This window comes from Carettochelys insculpta, chromosome 3 (genome assembly GCF_033958435.1).
Source record: "Carettochelys insculpta isolate YL-2023 chromosome 3, ASM3395843v1, whole genome shotgun sequence".
NCBI lineage: Eukaryota > Metazoa > Chordata > Testudines > Carettochelyidae > Carettochelys > Carettochelys insculpta.
The window spans coordinates 56,259,722-56,271,733 of record NC_134139.1 but is presented as its reverse complement, the minus strand read 5'-3'; the positions used below and the strand labels follow the sequence as shown (position 1 = coordinate 56,271,733).

General features: G+C 45.2%; 1 protein-coding gene across 3 annotated transcripts in view; it reads right to left on the bottom strand.

Annotated features, from left to right (window-relative positions):
* The window catches only part of TP53BP2 (tumor protein p53 binding protein 2), a 62,558-nt gene that overhangs the window by 32,850 nt on the left and 17,696 nt on the right, over positions 1-12,012 (bottom strand). For all 3 annotated transcript variants that reach the window (XM_074989903.1, XM_074989906.1, XM_074989904.1), the window contains exons 2-3: positions 11,621-11,768; positions 4,717-4,830 (exon numbers count right to left, since the gene is read on the bottom strand). In XM_074989903.1, the coding sequence (XP_074846004.1) occupies positions 4,717-4,830; positions 11,621-11,768 (262 nt within the window). The remainder of the gene's footprint in view (positions 1-4,716; positions 4,831-11,620; positions 11,769-12,012) is intronic.

Genomic DNA, 12,012 nt, shown 5'->3' with positions numbered 1-12,012 from the left:
TATTAGGGTTTAAAAAAGAGCTTGATAAATTTTTGCAGGTTAGGTCCATAAATGGCTATTAGCCAGGGATAAAGTATGGTGCCCTAGCCTTCAGAACAAGGGCAGGAGATGGATGGCAGGAGATAAATCACTTGATCATTGTCTTCTGTTCTCCTTCTCTGGGGCACCTGGCATTGGCCACCGTCGGCAGATGGGATGCTGGGCTGGATGGACCTTTGGTCTGACCCAGTATGGCCATTCTTATGTTCTTATGTAAGTAGGGGACCCTTCCATGAAATCGTGAATGCGTCCCCCAGGGACCCCCGCCCCAATGCTGCCCTGGAGCAGTACTGGGGGCACTGCTTGTTGTGCTGAGTGGAAAACAGGTCGATCTGGGGAAACCCCCATGTGTGAAAGATCGGACGTAGCAGATCGGAGCGGATCTGCCATTTGTGCGCGAGTGCGAAGCGCCTGCTCAGCTAGTCTGCTTTCACATTGTGAGCGCCCGGCAAATACGAGGCTTTCAACGTTATATTGTTGGTGATGCACCAGTTCCACAGCCGGACTGCTTCCGCACATAGGGCACGGGATCGGGCTCCCCCTTGTCGATTTATATAAAACATAGTGGAGGTATTGTCTGTATTGAGCCCGACTACTTTGCCCTGTATGTGGTCTCGAAAATGTTTGCAGGTGTTGAACACTGCTCTGAGCTCCAGTATATTTATGTGCATTGACTGTTCCGCAGGGTACCATAGTCCTTGCGTCACCTTGTCGCCGATGTGTGCTCCCCATCCTATGTGGGAAGCATCGGTAGTAAGAAAAATAGAGATTTGTGGTTGGTGAAAGGGTACCCCTGTTAGCAGGTTCTTGGGGTTTACCCACCACTGCAGGGATCTGCGCACCTCTGTCGTGGGCGATACCACCCTGAGGACAGTGTGGGATGCCGGTTTGTAGATGCTCGCCAGTCAATGTTGTAGGCTGCGCATGTGCAATCTGGCATTTTGCACCACAAATGTCGCCGCTGCCATGTGGCCCAGCAGCTGCAAGCACGTTAAGACCGGCACCGTGGGGCTGTATGTAATGACTTGTACCAGGGAACTGATGGCGCGAAAGCGGGCGTCGGGTAGATACACCCTTGCTGTAATAGAGTTTATACATGCCCCTATAAACTCTATGTCTTGTGTGGGGTCGGTCTTTGACTTCGCGAGGTTGATGACTAGGCCCAGCGAAGAAAACGTGTCTGCTGTTACGCGTATCATGCGTAGGACCTCTGCCTTCGAGGCCCCTTTCAATAGGCAGTCGTCCAGGTATGGGAATATAAATACCCCCTGTCTGCGCAGGTAGGCTGACACCACTGCCAGGGTTTTGGTAAAGACTCTGGGGGCCAAGGAGAGGCCGAACGGGAGAACCTTGTACTGGAAATGCTCCTTGCTGACCATAAAACGGAGGAAGCGCCTGTGTGCTGAGTGGATCGTTATATGAAAGTAAGCATCTTGTAAGTCGAGGGCTGCAAACCAATCTCCATCATCCAGTGCCATGAGTATGGAGGCGACTGTGATCATCCGAAAACGTTGTTTGCGCAAGTACTGGTTGAGGCCCCGAAGATCTAAGATGGGCCTCCAGCCTCCTGTTTTCTTCTCTGTGAGGAAGTAGCGTGAATAAAAGCCTTTCCCCTGGAATTGCTCCGGCACTCTTTCCACCGCCCCTATGAACATAAGATGGTCCACCTCCTGTTTGAGTCTCGCCTTGTGGGAAGTGTCCCTGAGGTGGGGCCTGGGAGGAGGTTTCGGCGGTGGGAGAGACTGGAAGGGGATCATGTAACCCGTGGCTATGATCTCCAGTACCCATTTGTCTAGGGTGATCTTTTGCCACTGGGAGTGAAACGGTCAGAGGCGATGATGGAACATGAGTTGGGAATGGCATTGCACAATGGTAGTAATAGTGCAGCCCTCAACATGCCCGTCAAACTTGTTGCCTTTGGGCCTGCCCCAAGGATGCACGGCTTTGTTGAGAACGTCGCCTGGGAGTTCTGTACTGTTGCTGCTGTTGACGTCACCCTTGGTCGTAGCCCCGTTGGTACTGAGCACGCTGTGGTTGGTACGGGTATTGTCTTTGCTGAGGGTAATACTTTTTCTTCCTATATGGAGGGGTATAAATACCCAGAGTTCTAAGTGTAGCTCTGGAGTCGTTACTGGAGTGGAGGACCAAGTCGGCTGAGTCTGCAAACAACTTGTGTGTCAAAGGCAAGATCCACAATCTTCGCCTGCAGATCCCTCGGGATACCCGATGTCTGGAGCCAGGATTCTCTACGCATGACCACTGCTGTAGCCGTTGAGCGTGCCACCGTGTCCACCACGTCCAGGGCGATCTGGACTCCCGTCCTCGAAGCTGCGTAGCTCTCTTGCACAATTGCCTTTAGCACCGGCTTATCTCTGGAAGCGAATCCATGAGAGAAGTAAGCCTGGAGTAATTATCAAAATTATGGTTCGCTATATGTGCTGCATAGTTTGCCATTCTCAATAGCAGGGTGGAGGAGGAATATATCTTCCTGCCAAACAGCTCTAGCTTCTTGGCATCTTTATCTGAACCCCCCGATTTGTACTAAGAAGTCTTTGATCTCTGCTGAGACGATTCTACCACCAATGAATTTGGTTGTGGGTGACTACAAGGAACTCCATGCCCTTTGCCAGGACGAAGTACTTCTTATCCGCTCGCTTGTTCATAGGTGGAGCGGAGGCCGGGGTCTGCCATATGGTAGTGGCTGACTCCATAATGGCTTCGTCAAGCGGGATAGCTATTTTGGATGAAGCCGGGGGTCTCAAATTTTTCAGGAGTTTGTGATGTTTCTCCTGCACTTCTGCAGTTTGGATGCCTTGCGTGAAAGCCGCCCTTTTAAAACAGCTCCTGAAACTGTTTGAGGTCGTCCGGGGGAGCAACGTCCCCGGGGGCCGTGGCCTTGTCAGGGGAGGACGAGGAGGAACCACTAGGGTAAACCTCCCTCGAACTCTCAGGTTCCTGTGGCCGATGGTACACCCATTTGCTGGAGGATTGCGAAGGAAAGTCTCGGGGTTCTCAAATTAACTCTCCTTGAGATAGCTGTGTTTCCGTCCCCGGCCGGGAGTGTCCACGGGGGTATTGGACGGCCGGGGGGGGACCTGCCCCTAGGTGTAGGCCTGGGGTGTCTGTGTCCAGCATGATAAGAACGACCATGGCAGCACGGGCCCGGGGATGGAGACCTGGACCACTCTTGGGGTGCATACCCCCGATGTCTGGGAGAGCAAGATCTCCGCGATGATACAGATAACGGTGAAGCTGGTTTGTGATAGTACTCCAAGGGATCCAATCCCAGAAAGGGCGAAGGTGGCCCAAGCCATGGTGACGTAGGTTGGAGGAACGGAGGAGGCGGCTCTGGATAGGCCAGTGGAGACCCAGATCTTCTGGGTGGCGTGTGCAGCATAAGGGGAGGGCTTGTTGATAGCAGCATTGCAGCCCTGTCCGGAGAAGGGCTGCGGTGCCGGGTTTTTGCTCTTGCCTTTCCCATCCCCTGCGGGGCTGGCACCGCCCCCTGCCGTGCCAGTGATCTTGGCCCCGCTGTCGGCGCTGCGCTCGGCCCGCTCAGCTGCAGTGCCGCACGGATAACGTCCTCTGGTGCCTGAAGGCTCCGTGCCTGTTGGCCCTGCACCGCTGGCGTCGCAGGGGTCGGTGCCGCCTGTGGCAGTGCCGCCGGTTCCAGCGCTTACCTGGCCGCCGCTTTAGGTGCCGTGCGTGCCGGCTATTTGGTAATCGGAGGCTCAGCCTCTGCCACGTGCGCTGCTGCTTGTGGCTGTGTGCTCCGCCCGTCCTGCTCGCTGAGACCGCCGGCAGGGATCAGGCTGGGGAGAGCTTCCTCCGTTTCTGCACCGAGGGGGTGAGGGAAGCCGCCTTCCTCTTGTGGAGCCCAGAGGGCCCCTCTGGTTGAGGCCTCTCCGGCAAGTTGGGCTGGAGAGCCTTATCGAATAGGAGCATTTTCAGCCGCATTTCTCTGTCTCTCCTGGCCCTGGCTGTGAGCTTAGCACAGTGGGAACACTTCTGGGTAATGTGTGATTTCCCCAGGCACCGAATGCATTCGCTATGCCCATCAGAGGCCGGCATAGCTTCGCGGCAGGACTCACACTTTCTAAGGCCTGAAGAGGACATCGCGGTGAGTCTTTTTGTTGTTAATAGGGCACTTAGCACTTAATTCGTGCCTGTCTACCCGTCGCGGACACCGGCCTGCAGCAGCGGGAGGCCTACTGGCCTTCACGTCCACACGTCTTCTCCGCTCCTCTCTCTCTTTTTATTATATATTTTTATTTTTTTATTTATTTTTTTTTTTACTCTCTTGCTTTCTCTCTCTCTCTCTTTTTTTTTTTTAAGAAAGAAAAGAAAAAAAAACAACAATTTACACGTAAAACTCTAGCTAATCTGACTCTGGCCGTTGCCTGAGTGGATTCCATCTGCAGCCGATGGCGGTTGAGAAGGAACTGGCGGGGACCGGATCGCGCATGTGGCCGGGGATGCGCAAGGGAGCGGCGCGCGCCGGCGCATGTGCGATCCAGGAGAAACTGCTGGAAGAATTCCGATCTGCGGCGCTGGGCGAGCCCAACACCTATTGTGGAGCACCCACAGGGACACTCGTAGAAGAACCTAGGTTTATAAAGGTCTGAAATTAGTTTGTTAACTTTTAAGTCAGATTTAAGCAATTCAGGTCACACATACCTGCATCCCGACTAGGGGGACGTTCATGGCGAAGGAAGAAACGAACCTCATTTCTTTGAGCACCAAAGTGCTGCAGAATATCCAACATCCGCTCATTATCAGCTACCGGGCGCTCTGAAAAAGCACAACACCAACATAGCAAGATCTCTTTCACATCCATCCAATGCTTTTCATGCCTCACATAAATGCTCACCATAAACATTGTGGAGCAGGCAGAGGGTGGAGAAAAATCCTCAAAACTTTATTAACTGACATAACATGTAAACATAGTTGTATTGCCAGCTTTCCTGTCAGCATATATGTACCTTTAAAAAGAAAGAAGTAACCCACAAAATTCTGATGCTATGAAAGATAAGCTTGCAAACTGGCCTCCCAAGCAATGATGAGCCTCAAGTGGTTGCCAGCAGGACAGCTTTGGAATTAATGCAATCTAGTGCTATATTCCAAAATCATTTTAGCTTTTTTAACATTTCAAAGAACCATGTTAACTTGCTTTTTCCTCCAAATTCTATGTTACCTCAGATAAGACTATTTCTTCATGCATTTAAAAGGACAACCAAAGGACTGACCACCAATAGGAAGGAAGATCAGTGTGGATGGTATTGAACTAGAAAATGTAGAGAAGTTCACATATCTGGGGAGCAACATAATATATGATCTAGACTGTAAGAAGGAAATAGCAATGAGAATAGTGAAAGCAAGAGCAAGTTTGAAGGTGATGGGTAAGATCCGGAAAAGCAAAGCAATTAGCATAAGAACAAAGCTGGGCATCTTGAAAACGTGCATATTCAGCAGTATGTTGTACGGATGTGAGACATGGGTGATAACGAAAGAGTCGAAAAGAATATTGGCGTTGAAAAGGAGCTGTTATAGAAAGATTCTGAGAATAGGAGGGATGCAGAAAGTCACCAATGAGGAATTATATAAGAAGATACAGCCGAAAGAGAACCTGCTGCAGAAGGTAATAAAACGGAAGCTACAACTACTTGGACATATTTGCAGAACGAACGAAAAATCAAGACCCTAGTATCTGGCATAATGCATGGTTTGAATAGGAGAGGCAGACCCCACAGAGAATGGATAGATGTAGTAGATAGTTTCTGTAGATTAGCTCCACACCAAAGCCATTCTGCATGGGATGGGGAAAGACGAAAGGAAATAGTGAGAGGCATCAGACACCAACAGGCACTGAGCCCATGGTTATTGACGATGATGATGATGAAAGGACTGGCAGGAAGCTAATGTTGTGGAGAAACTTTTGCAACCAATACCACTGTTAACTAGGGTTAGCAACAAAAAAAGAAAGGGTGACCAAAGAAGGAATTCTTCCTTCTGTAATGATACCAAGAGATGGTGACTCACTGCTTGACTTAAGCTCAGTTGAAGACTTTTGGTATACAGGTTGAACCTCTCTAACCCAGCACACACACCTGGGACCTGACTGGTGCTGAATGACAGAATTTGCCAGCTCACAGGAGGCCAGTATTGTCTAGCAGCATTGCCAACACTTCCACTGCTTACTGGGCTCTCAGAAAACATTTAGGGGTAAATTACAGCTAAACAACAGCACAGAATACTGACAGCGAGGACTGGTGGCTGATAACAGACTTTATGGGGCCACAGGAAACTTGGCTACACCCATGATACGTGGTCATACAGCTAACTAAAATCATGCTGGATTACAGACATGGACAGAAAAGAGTTCCGCATTAGAGAGGTTAACGCTGTAGACATCCAGGTCAAAATTTGCAAGACCGTATGCTCAAAACTATACATTTAAATTATTAAAAACACCATTCAGCCATTAAGAGCTCATATGAACAAGAGAAAGGTTTTGAACCTCTTTTACATATTAAAAACATCTTCCTCATATCCTTTGCATTTCAAAAGGCACACATGGCACAGAATTCACAAGATCATATATTATTGGATTCTAATGATGCCTCTTCAATATCTGGTAAGGGGGAGAGGGAAAAGGATCCTGCAACAAAAACAAGGACAGACAGACAGAGAAAAAGCTCTTCTGCAGTGACTAATGCATCCATCTTTTCCTGATCATGCCCCAAGCTGCTCATGCTCTCTTGTAAAAGCTGTTGGGCCTGATATCCATATAGCATACGTCAGCCTTGCTCCACTGACTTCAGCGTCATTATGCTGATTTACATCAGCACTGACCTGACACAATACCTCACAAAGCAGATTTTGTTGCCAGTTTTATCTCCTGCGAAATCAAACGCGTTTTGGATGATGCCAAGCTTAATATATCTGAGAATTTTGAAAAGGACAAACACTTAACATCTCAGTTTCATGCCTCAGAGAGAAAAACAGAGGGAGGTGACAATGAGAAGTCTGAGCTCATAGGGCAAATATCCAAGATTTTGCTACTCTATGTTTTTAAAATATAGGTTCTTTAATTTAAAGTTACATACATAAATTAATTCTCCCATTCAAGCACCCCACTTCCACAACCAGCAATCAGGCCTTTAAAAATAGTTCTAAGTCCGTCATTCTTTGGTTCTGTGACTCCTGCAGGGTTTTTAGCATGACCAGTCTTTGGCCCAGTAGATTACCTTCGCATATTCTACTTCCAGCTACCTGTTGTCTTCCTCCTCTACATATTCTTCTCCTGCAATTTTTCTATTCTTTCATGACTGGCGATTTATAGGTGGAAAGTCCTTAGACTGACTTCCAGACTTTCCATCTTTGCATGATCTCCTAGATCTTAACTAGCTGCATGTGTTTTTTATTAAAGAACAAACAGCAGCAGCAGCATAGTCTGAGGCATCACTCACATGCTGAAAAATAGGCTTGGGTTTATAATAAAATAATATTGTAAAATCCTTGGGTAGGCACAACAAGCTGTAGTTTTATCATGGTGTAGCCATCAGAGGTGAACTTTAGCCTAGGGAACAACAAGAAGTCTTGTGGCACCTTATAGGCTAACAGATATTTTGGAGCAAAATATCTCCCAAAATATGCTCCAAAATATCTGTTAGCCTATAAGGTGCCACAAGACTTCTTGCTGTTCTCAAAGCTACAGACTAACACAGCTACCTCTCTGATACTTTAGCTTAAGATTTACCTTGACCAGCTCTGCCAACAAGAGGCTACAACTTGCCTTGTTTACACTAGGCTTTTTAAAACAACATATTAATGCCTTGTAAACACACAGATTTCTTCTGAGCATAGTGAATGCCTGAGATACTACAGTAAATCCCACATACGTGGAACCTGAAGGACTGCCACAATTAATAATGTATCAGGGTCACATTGCACTGAGTTCTGTACAAATGATAGGCAAAAAGACAGTCCTGGATCTGAATAGTCTTCTGGAATAAAAGCTAGAGTACATAAAAGGGTCACTGATGTGACAGAACATACTGGTGCACAGGCTTACCTTCACCTTTGTGTAAGAGCCTGGCTGTTGCAGCCTCAGGGATCTAGAGGCTGCACTTTCTGACCCAAGCGCCCCTCAAACCCACTGCCCTGAGCCAAGCCCTTCACATCTTCCAACCACCTGCCCTTACTCCTGCAGCTCCCCACAACCCAACCCCCCCATATCCTGAACTCCCCCACACAGGGTTGCATACAGTGCCCCCCCCCACTTGCAATGGGACTTCACAAGTCAGAAGTTTCAGCTACTTTCACCCCTGAATATACAAGTTAATGTCCATGATGATGGTGGCACATTTTTTATTGCCTCTGGTTTGGGGGTCTTCCATTTTTTAGGAAATGATTTAAGTCAGAAAGCATTTCATCTTGAACTGACCTTTTTTGTTCAAAACCTTGGTCTTCGAGATAAAAAAGTGTTATGTTTTAGACCAAAAGGAATTTATGGTGTTAAGTGCAAATGCTGCCTTACAAATATGAAAGTGAACACACACAATATTTGAATGGCATTTTCACAATAGAAAAAGCATTTCTTTAAGTGAAAATTCCTCAGCTATGTTGAGCCAAGAGGAAAAATTTCTGGAGTCATTGTCAGAAGAGATTAGATTTACAGTATAAACAACTAGGTCACTGTTACAGAAAAAGCATTCTTGCAGCATTTACTTGTCTAGACAGCTAGAAAAGCTCTTCAGCTGCTAAACCCCAATGCATAAATAGTACTGTTGTCAGATTCACAAACAAAAGGCTGATGAGGCACATTCCTAGCAAAACTAGGCAATACTTCGATCAGAACTGTGTAAATCAACTTTAAGAAGATGCCTTTACACAAGTATACCGTCAGTGCTCAACTGATGTATTCACGAATGGGGAAAAAAATCTGTTTCAACCTAAGTTCTAATAAAAATAATCAAACATTAAACAAGATGACCATGGAGAGGACCAACAGGATCATTCAGAGGTCTTCTGTTTTAATTGTTTCCTCTCTTCACTCCTTCCTCCAATTACTTTTCTTGGCAATTAAGGAAGTCGGAACCATTTTATGGGCAACTCAGTGATCTAGGAGCACAGTGTATGATGCCCACAGGTGAGCACCACTTTGCCTACCTATTCCTCGAACCAAATGAGAATGGAGGCACTGTGGAGATAGCAGGCATCTAGCTCCTGCAGAAAGCAGAACTTATGTCAGTTTCCAGTAAATCCACTGACCAGCACTTACAGCAGATTCAAGAGGCTGCAGAAACATAAGCCGGGGAAAAGTTGATTGAAAAATGCGACCAGACAAAAAGCTGGAAGAAGTATGACTGAAAGGAGTATCCCAGCAAATTAGACAGGCCTTGTTTTTCCAAGATGCACCTGATATTTTGTTTCTTTTTGCCAGCAGTAGGAGAACCCGTCTCTGTGTTTAGGTCACTTTACAGTTTTAATAACTATACATTTCCAGAGCCACCTGCCATTAGAAGCTAGAAAATTTGCTTTCAAAACTGCTGTAAAATAAAGCTCTGTGCAAAATAAGTCCACATCTTAAAAAGTCAAAAGACTTGAGCAGTTATTTTCTCAAAGAACAAAACTACCATGAACTTAAAATAACTGCAAGTGGTTTCTACTGGTGGCAACATTATATTTGATCCAAGAGCTATGTTTCTACTTCACACTGCACCAAAGTGTCTTTTTGTTTTTTCGGGAGGTGCTTTACACCATCTTCACTCATATGTTGAACAGTAAGAGAGATAGCCATGCTAGTCTGTATACTATCAAAACAAAGAAGCAGTCCAGTAGCAGTCCAGTAGCATTTTAAAGACTAACAAAATAATTTATTAGGTGATGAGCTTTCGCGGGACAGATCCACTTCAGATCATAGCCATACCAGAACAGACTCAATATTTAAGGCACAGAACCAAAAAATAGTAATCAAGGTTGACAAATCAGAAAAATAATATCAAAGTGAGCAAATCAGTGAGTAGAGGGGCAGAAGGAAGGGGCGTGGAAGTCAAGAATTAGACAAAGCCAAGTATACATATGAGCCCCTATAATGACCTAGAAAATTCCCATCCCGGTTCAAACCACATGTTACTAGAATGTGCCACAAACATTTTCTAGAGGTTTTTTTTTTTTTTGGGGCGGGGGGGGTCTCTCATCTTCATTTTAAAATGGTCAGAGATAAAATCCACCAAGACCCCCGATTAAAAATGTACACCTTATTTACATTGTTAGAAATACGATCTGAAACATACAGATAAATATTATTTTTATGACCTGTTAAACTACTGGTTTTATACAAAAAGGTAAACAAACGCTGTGTTGAAAATGAATATAAAAATTACATTAGTTAAAATAGAGGGTTCCAAGAAGAGTATCAGGTGTTAGTTCAATTTCCCCCCTGCCAACAACAATTTCTTTTGCTTCTCCTTACAAAAAACAGAACACCTCAGAGATAGCAGCTTTATTTTTATATGTCTAAGGACCACAGCTGTACAAACATTTAGAGGCACCACAAAGATGGGCAACATGTAAAACTGTACACACAGGCAATTGTGGGAAAGTGCATTGGTTTCCTGTACCTGTTTTGTAAAGGGTTGCTCTCCAGAGTACAACTGATACAGCCGAAGACTGGATTTTACAAATGAAACCCCTTATATTTTACAGTCCTGTGTTTGCAAACACACAGGAGAAGTCTTATGGAGCTCAAAAGTAAAATTAATGTGCAGAAGTATTTACAGGGTGAGAGCCTGTATCAAGACCCTAACTTACATGCAAACTTCAAGGTTCTCTTTCGTTAGTTAAAGCACATATACACAGTTCTCTTCCAGTGTATTACACCACTACTTGAAAGATAATCAGAGCAGATTCTTAGCGATTATGAATTCAAAAAGTAGCAGCAAAGTGAACCAAAAACTTGTCTTTCATTCCAGACTTTGTGATGGTTAAGATAACGATGAAGTTATGTAATAAATATGCTTTCATGGAAGGAAACATAATTAGATTTGTATCTTTCTTGCTTATTTAGGAAAACCTGAAAGCTTTTTTATTTAACATAACTTAAAAAACATGGATACTTTGCTCTAAAGATCTGGCATTATCAGGAATGCCAAGTCTCCTCTGCGCTCATTCTATTGGAGAAACTTTTTGCACTTGCTAAATATGAGTACTGTTAATTTCCATGACTTCAAAATTTAAACCCCCCAACCTTTTCATCCTGTCTCCAAAACATTCATTAAGCATTGGAATTACAATCTGTTTAAAATCCCCTCCCAGTTGCTCATCCTTCAGTCTCTCAACCCTCAAGGATATCACAGTCTCCAGTCACCACACAGTCTTGCATAAATAGCAGTATTTTCAGTGTAGAGCATATGGAAAGGAAGGCAGATGGTAAACTCTTCAGGACATGGACTCTTCTTTGCTGGATATTTACACAGGGCCTATGACAATGGGACATTCACCCTTCAGTGCTATGGTAATAAAAATACTAAACAAACCAAAGGATATCTAATAATCACAGAAGCTGTCTCTCTCATACCTGAGCCAAACCACACTTCCACCAGGTGGCAGTCAGTCTCACCAGGCTCTTTACACAGCTCCACTACATCTCTGCAAGTGGTTTCAGGCGTAATTGGCACCTCAGTGAAGTGTTGTTCATTGTTACTGAGGTACACAGTAAGAAACATCTGGAAGAAATAAAAAGTAAGGTACACAGTAAGAAACATCTGGAAGAAATAAAAAGTAAGGTACACAGTACAAAACAAAAGCTAAATTGCATGCCACAGCCATGTTCTTATTGCTAAGTTCAACATGTTCAACCTAAAGCACTCAGCAACATTAACTAGTGACCATCATAGGTACGCAGTCCTAAGACACAAAAATTCACAGTAAAGTAATGAGCAAAATTAGATGCTACAGAAGTCACTCTCA